This window comes from Drosophila navojoa, chromosome 5 (assembly GCF_054131105.1).
Source record: "Drosophila navojoa isolate 15081-1374.11 chromosome 5, UAZ_NAV_1.0, whole genome shotgun sequence".
In the NCBI taxonomy this organism is placed as follows: domain Eukaryota; kingdom Metazoa; phylum Arthropoda; class Insecta; order Diptera; family Drosophilidae; genus Drosophila; species Drosophila navojoa.
In genome coordinates, this window is record NC_142893.1 from 14,137,026 (window position 1) to 14,161,960 (window position 24,935).

The following is a 24,935-nucleotide window of genomic DNA, read 5'->3' on the forward strand; positions in this document are numbered from 1 at the left end:
AGTGAGAGCGTCTTGTAACAGTGCTTCAATCGCTTGCACTCAAAGTGACACTGTAAGTGTGAGTGAAACACACTCTTTTGCAGACATACAGAAACGGTTAACATTCATTAGCTATGTTAAAGCATTTAAGGAATTGAGTTTGCTTGGTTAACATTTTCATGAGTTGGTTTAATATCTAATTATAATTTAATAACATTTGTATAATTTCTTATTACAAATTATAACAAAATAATAAATAAATTAAATATAATAAAAATATTCAACAAACACATTAAAGTAGGCTTTACGTGTGCTAAAAACCCTCCCTCACAATAGTCGAAAGTTAATACACAACAGTTCTATTGATAGCTGCGCTCGGTTCAGACTCAACTCTAACAAAAGTTAAAAAACGTAAAACTGTTAGAGAAACATAAAAGAAAATACAAATAATGGCAGACAAACGACGTCAGAGTACAAAGCAACGTGGCTCAATATAGTAAGTTTTCATATCACATCGCATTCGATTTATTAGTGTTCAATTCGTTGTGGGCATTTTCAGCACTGCGGCCTACGAGGGCGACTCATTTGTGCAGCATTTCGAGAAGCGGGGCGCACGTGAAGTAATCATAATGGATGCAACGGGCAAGCCGTTGCGGTCCACGGTCAGCCAGAGGCGCACCTTTGTCTATGCGGCCCAGCTGCATCCGTTGGCCAAAATGGCACGCAACGTGGTCAGAGACCTGGATCCGGCTAACGATGTTACCTTTTTGCGTATACGTTCCGAGACGCACGAGGTGCACATGTCGCTCAATCCCGAGTTCATGGTTGTGGTCATACAGAAACTGAAATTACGTAAACGCTGAAACAATGTTGAAGAACAAGAAGAGCACGCGATGTATGTGGGCGTGTGTACATTCGTGCGTGTGTGTGTGTGTGGGTGTGGGTGTATGTTAACTTTAACAGAACAGATTACACAGTGACAATGTCAAGAAACAGATTATGTTATGAACACAATATATAGAGACCGTCGCATTTATTAAATTCACGTTAGGCCTGCATTTACAAAAATTCTTCTCATTTCGATAAACGCATATTACGTATACGTCGCTCACGCATACGCCGATTGCAACATGTTAAACGATTTACCAGCCCAATAGAACGTGCTTTGGCAATGCAACAAGCCGTCAATTATGCAGAGGCTTATTGGCCACGCCCACATCTACACACGCACATTTCTCTCATGTCTCTCTCGTGTGTGGTTGAGTTTGACTGAGTCACAACTCGATAGATTCACGACAGATTCATTAATCGTTGCAGCTGGGCCTGTTTGGCTTTGTATGGAGCGTGGGGCTTCATTAAAAACCAATCTGTAGTCCTTGCTCTTGCTCACTGCAAGTGTTACAGAGTTGCAAGAGATCGAAACTCGTATCAAATTGTAGCATCTAAATTTCTTGCTTTCATTGTGGATTATTGGCAATTAAATACACTTGTTTATTGCCTGATTATTGTTCCACATTTTGCTGTTCTGCTGGTTATTCATATACCCTGTATACCCTGTGAAATGTTATCTAAGGGAGTATGTTGAGAATCGTAAGTTGTATAGATATATTTATATTGCATTTGTCTGAGTTGAGACTGCAAAGAAAGCGAATAAATTTATTTAAATAATACGCTTTATATATATCCTTATATATTCCATAAATCAGAAAATATTGCCTATTATATTGTCAAATATATATAAAATATGTTAATAGTATAGTATAGTATTGTTAAATATTTATAAAATATGTTAATAATAAGTAGATAACTTCTCTTGATTTACTTAATATTTATAATTCTCCAGTCAATGTAAGCTGCCTTAATTGGCTACTCTCATCTTAACTAAATATTTACCTCATATACAGGGTATTCATTAGTCGCACTGCCCTAAGCAAAACCCCTTTTGTTTATTTGTTATTTTATTTTTAGCTTTTAGGTTTGTGCTCCATTCGCATTATTCATTTATTGCAGGAAGCTGTTCATGCCACAAAATGGCGCGTGCCGCCTACGTCAAGTGGGCACACATACACACACACACACATACATACACTCTGAGTGTTTGTGTAGCCATATTGGCTTTTGTTTTGCATTAATTTATGCATATTTATTTAACATGTTGCTTTTGTTTGCCGTCATTTATCTGCCGGCTTTCAAATTGCATTTGGCTATTGCTGTTATTGTTATTGTTGTTGCTTTTGTTATTGTTTCTGTTGTTGTTTATCTGTACTATTCACATATGTTTTGTAGCCTTGTTTGACCATTGCATTAGCGTTCGGCAGGTAGAAAGAGAGAGAGAGAGAGAGAATATATATTCAGCTGCGCGCAGCAAATAACATTTAAAATATTTTTATAACAAATTTAATCCCCTGACATTATGTGCCGCCACATGAACATATATATATGTATATGCATATTTGAATGTGAATAAATAAATGTAAGCCAAGAGTCAATACAATGATGGTCCATAGTCAAATTACCCAAAAATATTTACACATACTCTGTACGAAAAGCGAAAGAGAGTTTATTGGCTGCTAGAGCAGATCATTTTAGAGGTGATTAATATACGAAAGAATGCCACAATTGTATAAAATACACAGAAATTCTACATATATTCATGTTGTAGACTCTCTTAAGAATCTCTAAAGATATATTGCATATATAATTTTATTTATTCCTTTTTTTTTCATTTAAGTGATTTTTGTTAAGGTTTCTTAATTGATAATAATAAATCCTAAATAGTTATCGACTTTTCGAAACTAGCTCGTTCTGCGCATGTTATACAGGCACCTATAAGAAATATTTCCAGTCTATAGTTCTTATAGTGTCTGAGATTGAATCGTTCTTTGACGAATGGGCGAAAAGAGCTAGATTGAGTCAGCTGGGAAGAATCTATACATACATTATTAGAGCTGCCACGCCTTCGCCTGCCTATCATATACATTTTAACAAAACTATTAAATATCTCCACTTTTCCCACATCTCCCGTTTTAAACGCGCTCAGGGTATACAAAAAATGAACAGGTATTGCTCAGTCGATGACATCCAATGCATGCGATTATTATTATTTTTTTATTTAACCAAATTGGTTTTTGCCTCATTTCCAACGGGTGCAAAACGACTGTGTAAAATGCTGTAATTAAAAAAAAAAAATAATGTGAACTGCATGCTTAATTAATATTTCGCATATGGATTAAAAGTCGGCAGGAATTCGTCAGCAGAGGGCGAGGGAGCTGCTGCTCTCTGAACTCTTATCCCCTGCACTGCAGAGAGAGCTCTCATTTATCATTGGCCAGGCAAATGGATAAAAATAATGTTCAGCTCCGACTGACTTTTGAAGCGGTAACAACGTGATTAAGTGCACAAATGCACTGTCACATATGTTGACATTTAATTTATACGATTCCCAATGTAAAGGTATACATGTGTATGTGTGTATATATTTATATATGTATGCGTGATGTTGACTTTTCATGAATATTCAAGAGCCATCAATCATATTAAATCTGAAATGTGCCCTTAAAGCACTCACTTTGCTCGCGTGCGAATAGCTTTTGCCCCACTGTGCCGGCGACGCCTTGAATGACCACGACGGTGTCGATTGGAAATCATCAAACTTGACATCGGATTCCGGCTGCTGACGTTGACTGTTGACTGCGAGCCACAGCATCGCCGGCGGCTCAATCGGAATCCGCGAATTCGCCGTCTGACGTTGATGGAACGTAAAATTGTGTGAATGCCTCAATGGAGATTTACACGGTTTTCGGCTATTTTCGCAGACGTTGACAATTCAATTGAGCCGGGCCGCCCAAGTGCGGCAGACATCACGCATAATTCTATATGAATCAAACATATTTGCCTGCATAGCTCACATAGTCTTTAGATTTTCAATATATTATTTCATATACCCATTCCCGAAAGTAAAGTGAGTATATTGGCTTTGGGCAATGTCTGTCTTGCAGTCCGTCCATCTATCCGAATGCAAACCATTTAGATTTTAGAGATTTGAAATAGAAAACATGTGATATATCTACGTCAATTGGCTCATGAATAAGTATTCTGCCATCGCTACGTTCTTACTTGTTCTAATATATTTTCTTTATTAAATACTGCAAGTAGTTTATATAGTACATTTATATGACTATACCAAATAGTTTTCTCCTCTAAAAAAAATCGCTCGTCTCTTAATTACTTATCAAAGGACGCTCTCATGACTAATTGAATTTGTCATCCTGTTTATTTACACAACTGAAGTCGACTGCAAAATGGCAACACGATGGCCATTCAGCAGCATCCGCTGCCCACCAGCTGACCACCTCTCATGTCCTGTGCCATTGTGCTTTACCCACTCACCCCCTCACCCCTCACCCATTCAGCTTTCGCATGTGACTAATGGTCTTCCCTTTGCCACATTTGCGGAGCATTCATCATGCGAGCTGTGGGCCGTTCAGCATGTGTTGCCCTAATTAGTTGCTACGACCAAAGTACGCGCTGATTAAGTTGACGTTGGCCATAACAAATGGCAAAGCATTTATGAAACATTTTTATTTGCAAATTACGTAAAGTTCAATTTGCTATTGATTGCCTCAAATTTGAGAGAAAAAAAAAACAAAAGAGAAGAAAATGAATAAAGATGAGGCATTTATTTTGATTAGTTTAGGAAATATGAATGTTAAAATATATATACAAGATATACAAGATGCAGACTTGGCTAATAATGAGTCGCATATGACTCTTAGATCTTGAGCTAGCTTCCAGATGTATTGAAGTAACTCTAACTCAAATATTATATCAAAAGAATTGTAGTATATTTATTGTCTTAATTCAAAGGCAGCTCAATTTAAATCCAGGTTTTATGAATGCCCCACAAATGCACTTCTCAGAAGTGCATACTTGATTGTTAATATTAATTATTACTGAATTTACTTGTATTGAACTTCTTTCATGGACAATATTCATGTCTGTTCAATGCACTGCCTGAAGGACTTTTCCATTTCGCCTTAATTCAACAAAAGAAATAACACGACATTAATTAAACGATTTAAGCTCACATTCACACACACACACATACATATTCACACACATTCACACACTCACACACACACACATTGTTGTGCATTGCACAGCGAATGGCAGCGATCATTGTTTTAACTATTGACGTCAGCATTGCGGCATTGCGGAACAAAAGCGGCAGCAATTTACACTTTATATTAAGGCATTATTAATTTTAATTACATTCCAATTAAATCTCAATTACACTAGCCGCCTTCAGCGTCGACGCCTTCGAGTGTTGCGGTGCTCGTTTGATTTAACTTGGATGCAATTACCATTTAATAAACGACTTGATGCTCGATGCGTTGATGCGACTAGAGTAGTTAACATACTAACACACACACACACGTACACAGACACACATCATTAAGAGTGAGAGTCAATATTGCCTGAGAATGCATTTTAATTGCATTTGATTAATTGAATTTCGCAATTCATTGGATTTTCCTGACTAAATTTCCTTTCAATCTGAATTATGCAAAGTTAATCAGTTAATTAATTTCTCTCTTTTGGGCTGAAATATGTATTTTCTTACCTGCCATAATCCGAACGGCAGCTGCTCTGCCTTGTCTGCCATTTGACAAAGACCGAAAAGAACAGTTCTTAATAATGCCAAAAGTGCCGAAGGCTCTGACCATAATTACATGCAGTGGCTAAACGATAACATCAACTACGCATGGTCCAAATGAGCTGTGCAGACCGCACACACACACACACACACACACACACACGCACACACACACACACACACACACGCACACAACCACACAGATACACGCAGGGACTACGGCAACAACCTGGCCGCACCTCAGTCTATGCCAGGAAGGTAAACACACACAGACACACACACATGCATACCTCTGCTTGTTTTGTATCCCAAAACTAACAGAAGTTGGCCTCAAGCCAAAACGACAGACGAGTTTTACAATGCGACGTCAATGTACTAGCGGTGGGCGGTGTCACGCCCTGTCGTGCACACTGACACACGCACACGGTGGTATTCATTCGGAAAGATATGGATACACTAAGACTGAAAAGTATCATAAAACATAATAAGTAGCTTTTTATATATTAATAAAAATATATATATTTAACATATAAAATCATGTATACATATATTTAACATATAAATATATATTTAAGATATAAAATATAAGCTGTGAATTTGTTAATATTAATATTATTATATACATTTTATTTGTTGGTGGAAAATATTAATTTAATGATTATTTTAAATAAAAACACAAATATATTTTTTATATAAAAAAAATCAACTCTTTATTTTAAAATATTTAAATTAATATTGTATATTTATTTAAATATTAAAATTAAAATTGGCGCTTGAAAATCAGAATCAGAGAACATAGTATGTTAGGCAGCTGAAAATAAAAGCCTTCCAGCGACTGTAAATAGAAAAATAAATAAATAAATAGAAACAAATAAATAACTTACGAATAGAATAGAATAGAATTGGAACTTACGAATAATTAATTTTCAATCATAATAACAAAATAAACAAAAGGATAATTTTATTGTCTATTTTTCCTGAAACGTATATTAAAAATTATTATATTATATGTATATTAAATTTTTTTAATATAAATAATACTACTAAAATAATAATAATTATAAAATAACAATAAAAACAATAATAATAATAAAAACAATAATAACAATGAAAATAGATAATTAACCTTTGAAATATTATTTTTATATATAAAATGCTTTATTTATTTTTTATATTTATTTATTTTTTTTTAAATATTTTTATTTATATTTAAGCCTAGCCAAAGTTTGTTAAGTATTTATAGTTGTCAGTTTTAAATCAAGTTTACAGCTAATATTTTACATGCAAGCAGCATTTCATGCCATTGTCGATACTCACAAGCACACACACACACACACACACACACACAGCCATACATATAGATTTAGTATATAACTAGGAGTTAAATTTAGCTTAAGCTCGAACATGTTGCAGCTAATTTCTTCAGACTTTCTGCAAACGTTGCAATTTATAAAATGGCTTTCTGACTTTTTCCGCATGTGTTTGTGTATGTGTAAGTATGTGTGTGTGTGTGCGCGTGTGTTGTGATGGCTGCTCCTTTCTTCTTGTGGCTTGAGCAAATACTTCATAACAACTTTGATGCAACTTTTAAAACATTTACGCCCTTCATTCTCCCTCTCTTTCCCACCACTGCGTGTACGTGACAACGCATGCCAAAAGCAAAAAAATACAACAAAATGGAGTCTCGACTCGGCTCCCAGCCTCTCCCAGCTCAAATATGTGTGGCGCTTTCGCCTCTTTAATTGCCGGCGAGCGGGTGATTATTTTGTAGAAAGTTTGAACGTTTTCGGTTCCATTTTATATCTCCGTCTCTTTTTTATTTGCGGCATGCTAAAAGCATTGGCAGCACATCAGAATTAGAAATGCATTGCACGTATTTATTATATTCCGTTTGCGCCGTTTTTGGTTAAAACTTTATCCGGCTCTGCGGGCATTTCTGGTGGGTGATCCGGGCGCGCTTTCAAATGCCCTGTAAATGGGCGAAGGTTTTTGGAGGGGCTCACATGGGCTTTAGAGTTAACATAGCAGGGAGCGGATAAATAATGAGATGTGAATAGGCAAATAAAGTATACGCCATGGTGAGCAGAGAGAGACAGAGAGAGAGAAGGAAAGAGAGAGACAGAGATAGAGACGATCAATAAAAGTTAAATATTTCATATATACAATGCGAATATCTGTAAATTTATAATAATAATTACAAATAATAATAATAATAATTGTAGTAATAACAATAAAACAATATAAGTAAAAATAATATGTAAAAAAAAAATAAATAAATATAAACAAAAAATAAACATAACAATAATAAAAAAATTAATTTAAATTAATTAATTTAAAAAAAATAAATAAAAATAACATAAAATAAAAAATAAATAAATAAATAATAGTAATAATAAAAATAAAATAAAATAAAAAATAAAGTTGAAGATAATAATAATAATAAATAAAATAAAAAATAAATAGTAATAAAAATAAAACAATATAAGTAAAAAAAAAAAGTAAAAAAAATAATTAAATATAAACAAAAAATAAACATAACAATAATAATAAAATAAAATTAATTAAAAAAAATAATAACATAAAATAAATAATAAATAAATAAATAATAGTAATAATAAAAATAAAATAAAATAAAAAATAAAGTTAAAAGATAATAATAATAATACATAAAAAAAAAAAAAAGATAAAAAGATAATCTTAATAAAAACTAAATAATATTAAAATAAAATTAAAAATAAAAAATAAAATAATAAAAACAATAATAATATATTATTATAGTAAGAATGAGCTATTCTCATACATATGTGAATATTATACAACACAGGGTATTCCCGGGGACAAAATTCTCTTTGCTGCCAGCTTCGATTGTGAATTCGCTTTGCATGGCATACGAATTCGAGGCTGACAGAGCCATCATCAAGTCATCAACTGTGGCGGCGGCGTCGACGTCGACGGCTGCCAGGCCAAATAATGTTATGTGGCTTTATTTGAATTCAATAATAATATAAAATCAATCATTTATATGATAACTGATTTATGCACGCTTCCGCTTTGAATGTGCGTTCGTGATTTAACGCACGTAATTCCCTTATTTTGACTTAATGGCGCAAAATTTGATTTTATTCAATGCCCCCCGCGACCCAACGCCAAATTGCTTATTAAAAAAGTTAAATGCGCTAGCTTTTTGCAGCATGAAAACGAGGCGCTGTAATTGAGTCTGTCTCGCTCTCTCTTTTTATCTATCTCCCTCTGCCTGGGTGTGCACATGTGCATGCAAATCAGCGCAAAACTTTGGCCAACCCGTCGTATGCGTAATGTCTGTACAAATGCCTCATTAGATTGCATAATGGCTGCTGCATTCACTCACTCACTCTTTCACTCTCTCTCACTCATTCTCTCTCCCACTCACTGCGGCAACAGTTGGCCGAGCTGAAACTTTATATGCTGACTGAAATTCGCACTGCAAGCATCTTCGTTTGAATTAATTAGCGTTAATCACAAAACATTTCTCATATTGCCTCGCATTGTGCGCAAACATTCGAGCTAATAACTTTGCCAATTTTCACATTACACAAAATCATTTCAATTACTTTTCATGCAGCCGCCAGGCATTTCCATCGAAATGCTGTAGCCCTGTTGCCCTCTAAGCTCAACTTTACGGCCCCAGAGCTGAAAATCTTGATAAATTGCCAGTCAAGTCTCAGATCTGAATAGGTTTAGCTTTGTGTTTGGATAGTATAAATATAATTAATTGATGAGCTGCTAGCTGCTGACCAGATAGGAGTGATACTATTTGTAATAATTATGCTGAGATTGTTTAAATATTAAATAAAAACTGTTATTTAAGAAGAAGTTTAGCTAAAAATGTTTACTGTGAATTTTTTTATTGCAAATATAATAAATAAATAAATGCAAATATGAAATATAAATAGGTATATTGGTTTTGTGCCAGCTCTATCTAACTACTCTGGAAGTATTAAGTGTCTAGACTTACCCCAAATGCATTTCCATTTTCACATATTTTTTATATATCCTCAACCCTTTTGTCAGAGCAGAAAAACTTCCACATTAATGCATATGCTTCTAGCTTCTCTGCTTGCTTAGCTAACCATTCTCAAAACCAATCAGCATATATCGCATGCCAAATATATATATATATGCGACACAGACAACAGCTGTTGATACACTTAATGGCATTCAAAAGCAAATAAAGTTGAGCCAGCAGCAGCAGCAGCAGCAGAGAGATACTCAGGAGTTGCGACTGTTTGCATGGCAGAAATATGATGTAATAATCAAATGTTGACACTTGAAAGACATCTGGGAAATGCTGCCAGATATGTATGTAGGCTTAGGTGTTTGCTCGACAAATTCATTTCATAATTTACTTCACAAATTAACACGTATACGCCACGTTGTAGCAAATGAATTTGAACTTTTCAGCTGACTCGGCGAATGTACATAAATTAGCGCATCTGCAGCTGACAGAGACTCCTTGAGCCCCTCCTGACTCCCACACCCCACCTCAGTGACTAATGAAATTTCAGCGAACAGGCGACTTGACTCAGTTGGCCAACTGCAAAATCATTTGACAAGCCTTCAACTGATTAATGTGAGCATCTGTCTCGCTCGCTCTCTCTCTCTCTTTCTATCTTTTTACTTGCCCAGCTGAATGGAAAACAAGTTGTAAGTCGATCAAACACGGCTCCATTCACGTTGGCATACAATGTCAACGCAACAAAAAAGACAGCCACAATGTGGCCTAAATCACTTGGCTCGCTCCAGCTGCAATGGGCTGGCAACGAACGTGCAATCAGTCAACGGCTGCAACTGAGGTATTTTGTCAAGCGGAGTAAGCCCTGACCCATGTGGAAAGTGTGATGCTTCAAAGCAAATCTTATAAATAAGCCGGAGCTGGCAAATGCTGCCAAAATTGTGCACCAACAACAAGAGCAACAAACAGGGCTAAATGCGAGCACCAGGACTCTGGGGTATGATCGACTGTTGGATGTGCAGTGAAGCGATGAGAGAATATATGTGAAAAGTGGAAAATCTACTCATTTCTGTTGCCTGTTCTATCTCACCTTTCCTCTCTGTTACATGCAGTCCATTATACCCTCTTTCTGCACTCGCACAGGGTATCGAAACATAGCAGCTGAAATCCGTGCGCAGCAAATTTGCATTTGAAATGCGCACACACCATGCACACACACAAAGGCACGCGCACACACACGCTCGCACACGTATTCACATGGACTGTCAACACAGGCTTAAGAACAAAGCCACAGAGCGCCACCAGTTTTAACTTTGCATGTGTGTGTGTGTGTGTGTCAGTAAGTGAGCGAGTGTGTATGTGTGTGCGTGTGTGAATGTGTGTGTAAGTGCGCATGAAATGCATCGAGCGGCTTGTGACCGAATATAGCTTGAATAAATGGTCGGACTTTACAGTTTCGTGCATTAACACGCACGCATTGAGTTACCCTCCACACTCACACACCCACAGCTACACCCACACCCATACACACACAGAGGGAAATATTCATAGAAGCGAATTCGTATTCGTTGCGTAGACAAAACGCACAGTGAATACGGAATTGATAACCCTTTGCCTCTCTACTCTCGAATCCGAAATTCTCATCTTGTTCTATTCCATTGTATTAGGTAGCTTGACGCTCAAAGCTCCCATGTATGCATATCCTCTACAATATCAAATCAACTTCTCTGCCTACGAATTATATACGGCCAGCATTTGCAATAGACTTAATGGGCTGTAAGCCTTTGTATGCATATAATACATTGGCCAACATATATTTTTGAGTCTCAGTTAGATTTATACACTGCTTTTTAACTGGGCAGGAAATTTATAAGGAAATGAAATGTAATTTGATCTTCTAGATAAAATTATTAACATTTTGAATGAATTAAAATAAAATAAAAACAGCTGAATTTAAATATATATATATTTTTTTTCTAATTAATAATTAACTATTCAAGCGGATTGAGACTCGGATTTTAATTTGTCATTTAAACATTTACACAATTTAAAATGTACAATTAATGTAAGCCTTAACTGTCCACTGAATAAAACACTCATTCTCCCGCTCTCGCTGTGAGCACGAGTCACCACAGGCTCTCTTCCTTTCTTTTAGTTCTGTTGAGCGCCTTTACCTCAACTTTTCGTTTGAGCTCTTTTAATAAACATCGCTTCGTGAGCGACACATTGAGACTCACTAAGTGCGCAAGCAACTCAGCAGGCAATGCAAACAGTCTTTACATTACACACACATGGACTCACTCGATTGACGTAAGCTATTGTACTAATACATGCACAAATGGCTTTTTGCTTCATTTCACTCAAGCAAACGTTCGGCAAACAGCAAGAGCGAATCGAAACAACAACAAAAACGATTGCGAGCCGATCGCGAACGAGCTCGTTAAAGAAACGATGCACACGATTGAGTGTGTCTTTTAACAGTGAGCGATGCAAGCACACGACTGAGCGAGAGAGCTGTTTAACAGCGCTGCAATCGGTTGCTCTCCACGATTAAGTGACAGTCTGTGTCTTTTAACAGTGGCTGTTCTCTGAGTGCTTTCACAAAGTGTGAGTGAAAGAGAGGCGCCACAACTGAGAGCTATGATATAAATAATTCTACATTATACATTAAATTTGTGTTATATTACATTTATCTTTTATATTTGCTTATTAATTTTCTATCTATATATATATATTGAAAGAGCATATCGTAGTCGCCTATACATTCAATTTTGGCATTTTAATCAAGTTGCATGGCTTTTTTCCGTCTCGCTGTTTTTTGGCCATTTTGTGGACACAATAACACAGACACGGACCGTGTCGTGGTCGTCGCCCGCTCGACATTCTGTTTCGTTTGTTTCGCTGTCAGGCTGGGCCAAATCCTTTGCCAAGTTGGTGTTATAAGTTTGGGGCGTGGATTATGCAAGCAACGTGCGCTGCTTGACAACTGCAGGCAGCGACGCCAGCAGAGGCAGTGGCAGTGGCAGTGGCAGTGGCAGAGGCAGCGCCTAATGATATGCAATAGTTTTGTACGCTCACCAAATGCCACTAATGGAAGTAACTTGAGTGTGAATTCAAAAGCGGATTGTGGCTCTCTAATCCGGCAACTAAATTATTTATTCGTCGCTTGTCTTTGGCAATGTTCGGGTATGTTGGGCTCGTTATTTTCTTGTCCCCGATATACTGGAATATTGATGATGACTGCACAGCCAGACTGTCAGACTGTCGGACTGTCGGACGTGTGAGACGTGTCAGACTGTCAGACTGCATCCAGCTCGTATATTTCGTTTCGTTGTTCGTTTATTTAAATTGCAAAGTCCGCTTTGCGCTGCTTTTAGCCAAACGACTTTATTGCCATTTTCGCTTATTCGCATTTTAAAACAATTACGCGGTTTCGCATTTGACACTGGAATCTGTGGCACTTGCCATTGCTGCTCTGACTCCATTTGCAGTTGCTGCTGCTGTTGTTGTTGTTATTGGGGCTGCTGTTGCTGCTCTTGTTGTTGTTGTTGTTGCTGTAACGGGTTCTGTTTCGGTTACGCTTACACAGTGCCTGGTTGGCCGTTACTGCTCCGATTGCGTCCAACTTAACAATACGTGGAATTAAGCGAATTTCCTCTTTTCATTACTTGGAAATTGAATTGGGTTTTTGGCAAGCACATTGTGTGCCCAATCCACCCATTGTCTCTATCTATCCATCTATCCCTTTTTCATTCGCATTTTCATTTTCATTCTCGCACTCTCTCTCTCTCTCTCTCTACTCTTTCTCTCTCCTCTTTCTCGGTTTATAGTGCTGCAAAATTTCCCTTATTTTTTAAAAACATAAAGAATTGGATTAAAGTGAAATTTTTAATTATAATTCAAGAAAAAATTTAAAAAAAAAATAATAAAAATATAAAATTTGTATTATATTAAAATGTAATATAATTTTGTTTAAATAAAAAATAAAAAATATATATATTAAAAAATCATAAAGTTCTAATATTAAAATATTATGTTATATTATATTATATATATAAATTAATATTCAGTTTATAGATTAATATGAAAACTTACGAATAATTAAGAAAAAAATACAAATAGTAAATAAAATTCAAAATATAAAATATATATAATTATATAAAATGATTAATTAATTATTAAATATATAAATTTGTTTCAAAATATTCAAACAAAATTAATAAAATAAAACAATTTTTTTTTTAAATTATATAATAATATTAAAAAGGTTTAATTAAAAGTAATATTATAAAATTTAGGAAATAATATTCAAATTGAGCAATAACATTAAAATTGGATAAGTATTAAAATGACAAAAATAAACTTGTACGTGTATTCTTTATTATATAAATATATACTTATTTACATCAATTTATTAATCATATTCATTTAAAAAGTATTCTACGCCACTTAAACAAAACTAACCTGAAGCATGTAGTTCTTCTGGTCTACATATCATTCCCATAAGCTTAGACTTCATATTTAAGCCTGTCTCATTTGAATATCTTTCAATCTGGCCGGAACGAACTAATAACATGTCCAACGGCCACCATGCAAAATTGCTGTAGTAAATCTAATACACCAGAGACTATTGGACTTAATGCCTTTGCAGTTTTCGGTTATATTTCATGGGGTGATTTGTGGACTTAGCATAAATACAGTATCGCCGAGACGAGCACGATAAATCACTGAGCGCAGAGCTCGGGCATATGACATTCTAAGCAGGGCCGAGTCTAATAAAAGACCGTGAGACGTAGAGAATATCGCCATTCGCCTGCCACAGTGAGAGAGAAAGTCTTTAACGCAAATAAGTGCTCGTGTTCGGTTATGCAGCTTCATTCTCAAGCATTTCTCAATGTCAGTCGCCGCGCGACGAGCGGAGCTGACAAAGGCATCAACGTGCTTGTGATTTATCGCGAGCGACGAGAACGCACTGAAAAGCCAGACGAGCCACACAGAGACTGATGAAAACTGAAAAACAAACGACAGAAAAAAAAAGTCACGCGGAATCATCCAATTATCCTGTAAAGTTTCATTATGTCAGCGCGTTGTTTTTGGGCTGAGCCGGAAGTGTCGCCATATTGGCAACTGCTCTCTCACTCTCTCCCTCTCTGTCTCTCTCTCACTCTGTCTTTCTTTTTGCATTTCGTATCATTTTGATGCGAGTCGTTGTGGTCCAGCATCTCAGCTCAGCTGATAAATTGTCAGCGCGGCGTCGCTTTCGCATGTTTTGACTTGATTATGGCGTAACAAATTGTCGCCATTTTGCATATTTGCACATGGGGAAACGGAAGCACCGGAAACGACACAGCAGAGCGCAGCAACCGCAAATGCAGTGCTAACGACCAAAACGCCCAGCGCCGCCAACCCAAAGCCAAATGGACAATCAGAGCTAACTCTGCGAGCTGAGCTGAGCACTCTCCCTCTCTCTCTTTCACTCTCTCTCTTTTGGTCAGTTAAAAAAAAAAAACAAATAAAAGGGCTTAAGCTTAAGGGCTTACGTTTTGGTAGTCTTTAAATATTTTTGAGAATTTTAAAGAATTTATTTTTTAAGTGAATGTTAAGTTTTTTAATTTATGATTTTATTTTATTATTTGTTAATTTATTCATTTATTAAATTTTATTTTATTTTACTTTACAATAAATAAAATTAGTTAATTTCAAGTATTTTTCTTAGCAATTCATTACTTGCCTATACAATTTATTTATATTCAGTACCTATATGTTCTATTCAGTTGTTGGTTTTTTTATATACATATATAAATAAGAGTTTTTAGCTGAATTCAAAAGGTTTTCATTATTCTCGCTGCCAATTTGAATATGATCAAAGCAAATGCCTAAGGCTAATCCTGTTGAAACTCAAATTTACATTTCATTGAGTTTATTGCTTCTTGGCAATGCTTCGACATTGATTATTCATTATTTCATTCAGTATTTAAATTGTTATTTATGATGAATACAAATTTATTGTCTTTAAATCAATATGCAACAATCAGCTAATCAATAAAACTGGGCTGCAAAATAATAATACAAAATATGTAAAAAGTAAAAATTAATGATAAAAAGGCTGTTAAAATAACTTTAATAAAAAAAAATATTCCGTAAAATAAAAAACTAAGAAAAATTGAAAGCTATAATAATAATATTTGTTATATTACTCATTTTTTATTTTTAATATAAATAAATATAAATTTAAAATATTTCGTAATTAAATTTTATTTAAATATACATTTGTATTTAAATATACTTTTTAAAATAAATTCAAAAAATATATATATTAAATAAAAAAAAAAAAAATAATAATATAAAGCAATAATAATATTTTTTCTTACATTATTTATTTCTTATTTTTAATATAACTAAAAATAAATGTAAAAATATATTTATTTATATATGTCATAACTAAATTTTCGGTATATGTATAAAGTATATAATAAATAAAATAAAAAAGTAAAAAGAAAAGGCAATAATAACAAAATTTGTTATTATATTATTTAATTCATATTTTTAATATAACTAAAAAAAAAGTTAAAAATGTATTTAATAATATATTTCTTTCATAATTAAATTTTACAATCTAATAGAAATGTAAACAGGAAATTCAATCTATCCATTTGCAGCTTCGCAATGGACCTGAAGACTGGCTCATTGCTCGTGGCGCCGGCTGTGAAGAACTCGAGCTGCTCGCATCCGCGCTACTCCGGCCACAACTTCATCGTGCACATTGGCATCGCGGAGACGATTGAGGCTGTGCTGATATTGGTGCTGACTCTGGGCGTGATCGGGGCCAACTGCCTGGTCATCTTTGTCATTAACAATCGCCGCTATGCTGCCTACATACATCAACAGGTGAGTCGGTTGGCGTCAAAGCGAGCGTTGCGTTGCAATAACGGTTAACTGTATCTGTGTCTCTGTGTTGCTTTTAGCCACGTTATCTGCTCACATCGCTGGCCCTGAATGACCTGACAATTGGGCTGCTAATTACGCCGTTTGGCCTGATGCCCGCTTTGTTTCATTGTTGGCCCTACGGCGAGATCTTCTGCCAGATACAGGTGAGTCGAGGCAATTAACTTCTGTTATCATGGCTCAATTGTAAACATGTAATACCATTCAGTTCCATTGTTCGGGCCGTGGCAGCTAATGTGCAATTAATGCATTATTGTGCTCGTAGGCCGGATAATGTGTCGGGCTTTGCACTTAAGCCTTATGCATTACCGTTTATTATTCACCTGGTTTAATTGCCGTGAGCAGCGAAAGGTGTTGACGGTTCTGAGGGTTTATGTTTAAAAATAAATTAATTGATTGTATAATGGTACTGAGTACCTAGTTAACTTGGTTTAATTAATAATGATCAATTGACCAATAATGCCATTCGATAATGCTAAATTATCTTAACTGAGCTCCGTTGAACTAGCTCAATATTCCAATCAGAATAGTTGCTCCAAACTAGTTCCAGCTGAACTGCAGCAACTATTTGATATGCTATAATATTCCTATATAAGGCCATGATTGTAACTTCAATATAAAATCAAATTCAAAATAATATCTTGAATCTATTTTGACTTCAGCCAATTTCTTTTTATATCACAATATAACACTCTTCGTCTTGAATAAACTACAAAACTTTCAAACTAAAGTTAACGGTTTATTACTCAAGCTATCAAAAGACAAAGTCTTGAAGAATCTGTTTATGAAATGCGTCAATCAAAATCCACTCCTTGCCAAACAAAAAATCGATATCAAATTTAAATATAGATTTCGTTTACTGAAGTCTTGAAACATATTGTTCGGCAAGCAAGACGAAATATTAATATATCTTTAAAATAAAATAACAAATATGCATGCCACATACACACATGTATGTACATACCTCTCCCACTCTATCGCTCTCATTCTGTCTCTCTCGTTTCCTTTCTCGCTCGCCAGGCACTGCTGCGTGGCGCCTTATCGCAGCAAAGCGCCGTTATACTCGTCTGCATGGCCGTGGACAGATACATGTGTGCCCTGCATCCGCGCCGTTATTATCAGCACTCCAGCAAGAAGGTAAGTGTAAGGGAGGGGCAGCCTATCAGGGGAGGAGAAGGTGGTGGGCAATTGGGGCAAAGCGATTCTGTTGCATAATTTCAACGCTGGGCGTAGAGGAAAGTGTAAGGCGCGCTAATGCGCGGCAAGGCAGATAAGGCACGTTGTCAGCTGCGATAAGCTGTGTGGTAAAAGTTAAGATAAGAATTTATCACAAAGGACAACGGCAATAAACAAAGCGTATGGGGAAGGACCGACAGAATCACGCACCAATAATATAGACCAAGCAGACAACAACAACAGCAGCAGCAGCAACAGCAACAACAACAACAGCAGCAGCAGCAGCAGCAACAGCAACAGCAATAACGACAGCAACAACAACAAAATCATCTATGAGCCAATTACGCAGAGATAAATAGGGATAATGAGCTTTAAGCTCTTTGGCAGTCATTAAAACAAAGCGCCAACAGATGAAGAATGAAAAAGCAAAGCAAGCAGAAATAAAACACAGCATAAACAGTCGAAAAGTGTATAAAATAAGCATAAAAAACGCCAGCTTTTTTTGCCTCCTCTTTTCGGGTTTTCTTTTCTTTCTTTTTTTTTTTTTGTCCTCTTTCTGTTTTTGTTTGACTTTGACTAAATACGCAGACCACAGCAGAGACCTGAGCCCTTGGGAGAACGGACAAGGCACGAGAGCAGGCAAATGAAGCGGCGCCAGCCAAGGCAACCGCAGGAGGAAGGGAGAAGGGTATAGCAAACGAACAACGGCTGTCCGTTAGACTCGCACTCGTCCTCTCACGGTCTCCCGCTCTCATACTAGATCTCTCTCGTGCTGGCACACACACTCACACACACACACACACACACGCACATCATAATTTATGAGCCAACAGCAAACATTTACGCAAGAGCGTAAGAAAAAGAGAAGAACAAAAAAAAGGAAAAGAGCGAAGGGCGAAGGGCGAAGAGAAATGTATCTGCGGAAGCGAAAAGAAATAATTTTTGGGCTTGGACAGCGAAACGTCGCGTCGCGTATCATTTACAAAACGGACGAAAAGTCCGTCCGGTTGACCCGGGCAACGGTGCTTTTATGATTTGTGCTTAAATATGCAAATGTGAATTAACATAACGACCGTGAAGCGTTTGAAATTTAAGCTCTACAAATATTTCACAATCCCTAGATAAGCCTAAATGAGAGGCTAACAGGTGAAACAAGTGATTACGAGATGAGCTTTACGACAAAAGAAAACGTATTTAATTTATACATACATATATTATATTATATTAAATTACATTTGCCCATCCTTCTATTGCAGTTATGTTGACAGACATTTTTATTAGGTTGAGCTCTTGGCAGCCTGGCAATAACTGTTCCACAAGTCCCTCATATTTTTTTTCCTATACAGCTGACCATAATTCTCCCGAAAGTCTTGTACTTTTCTTATACAACTTATGTTCAACTGTCAATCGTAATCCGCTTTGCGCTTACGTGAGCTTTCGCTGCAGCAGCCGTTGCATTTTGCTGCAAGGTGGCAACGCTAGTCAAAAACTTTTTCTTATTCGATTTATCAACTTGGGATTCTTATTGGAAATGTTCGCTTTGACAGCAACAAGCGAAAACTTTGCCTTGAGTAAGGATGTCTCTCTCTCTCTCTCTCTCTCTCACTCTTCCTCTCTCTTGATATTTATAAAAAGTATTTTTATTTCAAATTATTACTAATATATTCACTTAATTATTGAACGGCCAAGCTAATATTTATATTAAGTTCGAGTTCCGTTTAAAGTGTGGAAATTCTTGTGGGAAAGCCAGGAAATGCGAGGGCATGCACGCAACCAAATTTTTATGCACATGCGAATTTCGAAATGTAAAAGTTAATGGTAAAAAACATGGGGAAAACAAAAAAATATTAGTTGAAAATATTTGCATAAAATTGCGTTTCATTCTTTTGCCTTCTGGCTTTTGCCTTCTGTATTTTGCCTTTGCTTTCCTTTATTTTTATTTTTTTTTTTTTTGTACTTTCGAGGCTGCAATACTTGGCTGCATGTTGGCTGAAATTGGCGCACAGCCACGCCCACTTTTTGTAATAAAGTGTGCAATGTCGAAAATTAATAAATGGAAGCTGACGCTGCCAGCCCAAGCCCAAGCTGAAGCCGAAGCTGAAGCTGAAGCGACTGACACTCCAGCTACGCAATTTGTTGGCTCCACAACTCACTCATGCTGCTTCTCACTCTATCTGTCTGTCTCCCTTTCTCACCCTCTCTCTCTCTCTCTATCTCTCTCTCTGTTTAGCTTCAAGTTTTTGAGCTTTAGTCTCGGTTTTTATTGGCACTGCCCATAAATTGCAGCGCGAAATTTATGTTCCTTAATTTATGATAACTGAAAAGTTTTCTCTTCAACAAAATATTATTAAATCATATTTTTCTCCCTCTTCAGATTTTCTTTTATTATATTTTTAAAAGCGACTGACCCAATTTTGATTATATTGAAATAATGAAAAACTGAATAGAATTAAAAATGATTTAAATTTTTCCAATTTTATTCATAAGCTGGATAATTTTCTATGAGCTGCCCAGACATAAGTTATGTATACATATATATTAAATTAAAATATATAATATAAAATAAAATATATTAAAATAATATACCTCAACTTTACCACTTGCTATACTTTAATTTGTATATTCTCCTTCTTCTACTCATTTATTTTGTATTTTCTCTCTATTTTTAATTTTTTATATTCTCCCTCTCTTATTCATTTAATTTTAAATTAATTCATAATAAGTACGCGGGTTATTAACCTTCAGAGTGATGTCTAAAATGGATCTGTGTGAACTAAAACTATCTGCTATACAAGCAGAGCCATGTTTGCTAATGACCTTAAAAAGTGTTTTATGCCAAAGGATTTTTGCCTTGAAACATTGCCTTTAGCAAACAACATCAAACGAACGTAACTGCAGAATAAGAGAAAGAGAAAGAGAGAGGGAGAGTGAGTGTGAAAGAGATGGTCATACTTTCAACAAATAAATATTTTCTCAAAAAAAAAATAAAAATGAAAGGGCAACTGCAAATGGAATTAAAAACTTTTGATTACGTTGAAAACATTGGGCAGAGGCCAACCACAAAACGAGAAACATTTGCCGACTCTATCATAACTGACTAACTGACTGACAAACTGACAGACTGGCAAACTGACAAACTGACAGCTGAACTGGCAGCTGAAATGGCAACATTTCACAGCACTTGAAGTCACTTGCAACAATCAGACAATTGCTCAACTTTGGCCTTGCTTTATTTGCAACTTCTTTTATTGTTTATTTAATTTACAATATTATTACTGTTACTTGCTACGTTCAGCTGCTGGCGATTGGCCAGTGCAGCAGCTGAAATCATTCATACAAAAAAATATGCAAATCGATGCGAAATAAATAAATACGCAGCCCAGAGCGGAAGTTATTATTTTCATATTAGCCAAATGATGTATGCGAAACTAATTTGACGTATGAAAGATATGGCAAAAAAATTAAATTAACTTGAAAATAATAAAATATATTGACAGAAAATAAATAAAATGTGTTGCCAAAAATTAAATAAATTTATAAATAATAAAATATATTGACAGAGCACAAATGAAATATATATAAAACCATTAATCATAAAATATATTGCCAGAAAATAAATAAAATAAATAAAACTATTCATAATAAAATATATTTCAAAAAATTAAATAAACTTAAAAATAATTAAATTTATTGACAGAAAATAAATAAAATGTATTGCCAAAAATAAAATAAATTTATAAATAATAAAATATATCGACAGAGGAGATTTATTGCCAGAAAATTAATAAAACTATTCATAATAAAAAGTATTGCAAAAAATTAAAAAAAAAAACTTTAAAAAAATAAAATATATTGATAGCAGACAAATAAAATATATAAAACTATAAATAATAAACTATATTGACAGCAAATAAATAAAACTATTCATAATAAAATATAATGCAAAAAGTATAAATAATAAAATATATTGACAGAAAATAAAAAATAAAAAAGAAATAAAGAAAGAAATATTCATGTTAAAATATATCGCTAAAAAATAAATTGATTAAATAAAACTATTCATAATAAAATATATTGAAAAATAAAATAAAATAAAATAAAATAAAATTATAAATAATATACTTAAACAAAATAAATATATTATGTAAGAAATCACTAAAGAAATTTATAGTAGATAAACATATTCAATTTATTTTGATTAATATTCATTAAACTTATAATATCCAATAATAAGGAATTGATTCTCACTAATGAGATTGTTCTGCGCTACAAAAAAAAAATAAAATTTGTCTACTTGCCAAGTTTATGTTTCACTCTATCAAATGCCTAAATGGATGTGAGCTGCCCAGCTTAGAGCACATAGAAGATTGACTTTTGATGGGTAATTAGGATTAGGGCGGAACGTGCAGCTGCAACGTGGCGCAGCAGAATGACTTCAAATCAGAGCACATAATGCCACGCAAGCCATAAATCACGCAAACAGCTGGATACAGAGAGCGAGAGAGTGTGGGAGTGAGAGAGATAGTCGACTCTGAGTATGTGGCAATGTCCAGGGCCAACATAGTGGTTGGGTCACGGTGGGATGCCATTGTGAATGGCAAATTAAACCTAGCTCTAAGCACAACAACTAAACAACTGTTAAATATCTCTATATATGTATCTATATGTATCTCATGCATGTGTGTGTGCGTGTGTGTATTTCGCAGGGCTGTGTGGCCATACTGAGCTTAACGTGGATCATCAGCCTGACGGTGTTTGGGTTTCTGGTGCTACCCAAAGGTGAGTGCTGCCCATCGAATTCAGCTGCTCATTTGACGTCTCTCTCTCTCTCTCTCTCTCCCTCTCTCTCTTTATATATTTACATATATTTATGCATATAGGCTACTATTTCAACAACACGGGTCTGATGGCCTGCGAGCCGTTCTACAGCAAGCCCTCGTATCGGATTCTGTCCACATGCGCCCTGTACTTCCCCACCACGATGGTGCTGATGTACTGCTACGGCTCCAGCTTCCATATGAGTCGCTTTCGGCTAAACGACCCCACAATGCCGCTCACTGCAGCCGCACATCATCCGCATCCCCACCATCCGCCCCAGCAGCAAATGCAGCAGCATCAGCATCAACACCAGCATCAACACCAGCATCAGCATCAGCATCAGCAGTCCGCCCACTTATTCGGGCATGGCAGCCATGGACACTCGCATCATCCACATCATCATCGAGCGCCGGTTATGAACCATTTAAGCATGGCCATGAGCATGGGCCTGGTCGGAATGCCAAGCATGACAAACAAGATTACCAAAAAGGTGAGTCCATTCCATTTGACCAGTTCACCTCCAGTTAAGTGCAATGGAATTTTAATTTACTCTTGGCCAGACACACTCAAATATATGTATGTAGATATATGAATAATTATTCGAGTGATCAAAATTGACAGTAAAAATTCTATTCAAGCCTTTCTATTTCATTATTTAATGTTTTCATTTTTACAAATCAATTATTTTGTATGCAACCTCTACAAGTATTTAATATTTAAATAATATTAATAATAATAAGTTTTTAAATATTTTAAATATTTAAAATATTTTAAATATTTTTAATATTAAAATAATTTAATATTTAAATTTATATTTTATTTCATACTTTTCTTAACTTTTTTTTTTAAATTTGTGCAATATTTAAAATTAACAATATTTTTTAAATAAATTATAAATATATATAAACTAAGTATATTTCACAAAATTTTTATTTTAATAATTAAACAAACTGTTTAATATTAAAGTAATTTAATATTTAAATTTATATTTTATTTCATACTTTTTTTAACTTTTGTTTTAAATTTGTACAATATTTAAAATGAACAACATTTTTTAAATAAATTATAAATATATATAAACTAAGTATATTTCATAAAATTTTTATTTTAATAATTAAACAAACTGATTTTTGTTTTTTTTTTTTTAATTTAAATTAAAAAATATGAGAAAAAATGTTGAGAAAATCAAATAAAAACAAAGAATAATTCTTTGATTAAATATGTATAAAAATACATTAAGAAAAAATACATGAACAAAATTGCCTAAGATATTTATTATTTTTTTTTTTTTTTTAATTTTATTTTATTTATTTTTTATTTATTTAATTATTTTTTTGACATCATATCCATAATTAAATTTATTTCCAAATGCACATTTTAAACCGGCTTGATAAACGCTTAAAACGCAACTAAATTGAATCATTTTATATATAACACATTTTCAACCAATTTAATTACACGAAATATAAATTTCCATCCGCTGCATATGCCACATGCCCCCTCTATAAGCCCACAATGTGGTCTACCTCGGCGACTAGTTTACATTTTGTGCGGCGCCTGTAATTAGATTGCTAAACGATGGCCATTTGTTGCAGATTGTGCCGATACAGGAGAAGAACTCGAGCGGCAACACGTCCCGTTCGATGGCGGCCATTTCGCTGGGCTTCATTGTTATGGTCACGCCGTGGACCATACAGGAGATTGTCACCGCCTGCACCGGCTCCAAGGCAAGTACATGCACACATACATACACAAGCACATGCAAACGCAGCCCACGGGTCGCATACGTAATGTACTTAAGTGCTTACGCTACGAGACAATCGGCCACAGCGCCAACACAATACATATTAATATTGAAAATGGGAAATACATGCTTAAGGGTTTCGTGAAAATATGTGTAAGAGAGACAGAGAGAGAGAGAGAGAGGGAGGCGTGACGGAGCATATGAGACATATATGTTCATGATCAGGGCGAAGAGCTGAGTCCATATAGCCGCCATTTTCGTCTATTCGTTCGTATTAAGGCAGAGATCTCGTGAACTATAAATGATAGAGCCTTGAAATTTAACCAGCTTGTACACATATCATGCGCAATGTAAGCTAATTATATTCTTTCGATAACACATCACATTTCCATTATATCGAAAATAATCGTTAGTTTTACTTCGTTTTTTAATCGTAATTTAAATACTGTTAGAGCTTTTCATATTTAATGTGTGGATTGATTTAAAAAACACAAATATTTTATAGCTTATATATTTTCAATAAGGTGTGTATTTATGCAAGCCAGGAATTGCTGGGTCCAGCGCATCTCCCAGTCGAGCAGTGCCGACTAGAGTACTCTAGCTTGTTATTATTTGCTCTGTATTTA

At 35.0% G+C, this 24,935-nt stretch overlaps 3 protein-coding genes across 3 annotated transcripts in view; all 3 read left to right on the forward strand.

The window, feature by feature from the left end:
• LOC108657640 (5-hydroxytryptamine receptor 1A) overlaps window positions 1–24,935 on the forward strand; it is a 76,880-nt gene that overhangs the window by 48,076 nt on the left and 3,869 nt on the right. The window contains exons 3-8 of the mRNA XM_089260973.1: window positions 16,286–16,514; window positions 16,592–16,717; window positions 17,592–17,708; window positions 22,454–22,526; window positions 22,628–23,055; window positions 24,161–24,292. Of these exons, the coding sequence (XP_089117099.1) occupies window positions 16,293–16,514; window positions 16,592–16,717; window positions 17,592–17,708; window positions 22,454–22,526; window positions 22,628–23,055; window positions 24,161–24,292 (1,098 nt within the window). The 5' untranslated portion in view covers window positions 16,286–16,292. The remainder of the gene's footprint in view (window positions 1–16,285; window positions 16,515–16,591; window positions 16,718–17,591; window positions 17,709–22,453; window positions 22,527–22,627; window positions 23,056–24,160; window positions 24,293–24,935) is intronic.
• Window positions 1–24,935, forward strand: part of LOC108655209 (leucine-rich repeat-containing protein 40) — a 35,362-nt gene that overhangs the window by 2,424 nt on the left and 8,003 nt on the right. The window lies entirely within an intron of this gene.
• On the forward strand, window positions 322–1,047 carry LOC108653154 (dynein light chain roadblock-type 2). The gene is made up of 2 exons (XM_018103468.3): window positions 322–475; window positions 539–1,047. The coding sequence occupies exons 1-2, from the start codon at window positions 429–431 to the stop codon at window positions 840–842; spliced, it is 351 nt and encodes a 116-aa protein (XP_017958957.1). The 5' UTR covers window positions 322–428; the 3' UTR covers window positions 843–1,047.

Bases quoted from the DNA above. Each gene is read 5' to 3' on its own strand.
- LOC108653154 (XM_018103468.3), top strand. From the start codon at position 429: ATGGCAGACAAACGACGTCAGAGTACAAAGCAACGTGGCTCAATATA. The intron at 476-538 runs GTAAGTTTTCAT...GGGCATTTTCAG, and splicing joins AAGCAACGTGGCTCAATATA to CACTGCGGCCTACGAGGGCG.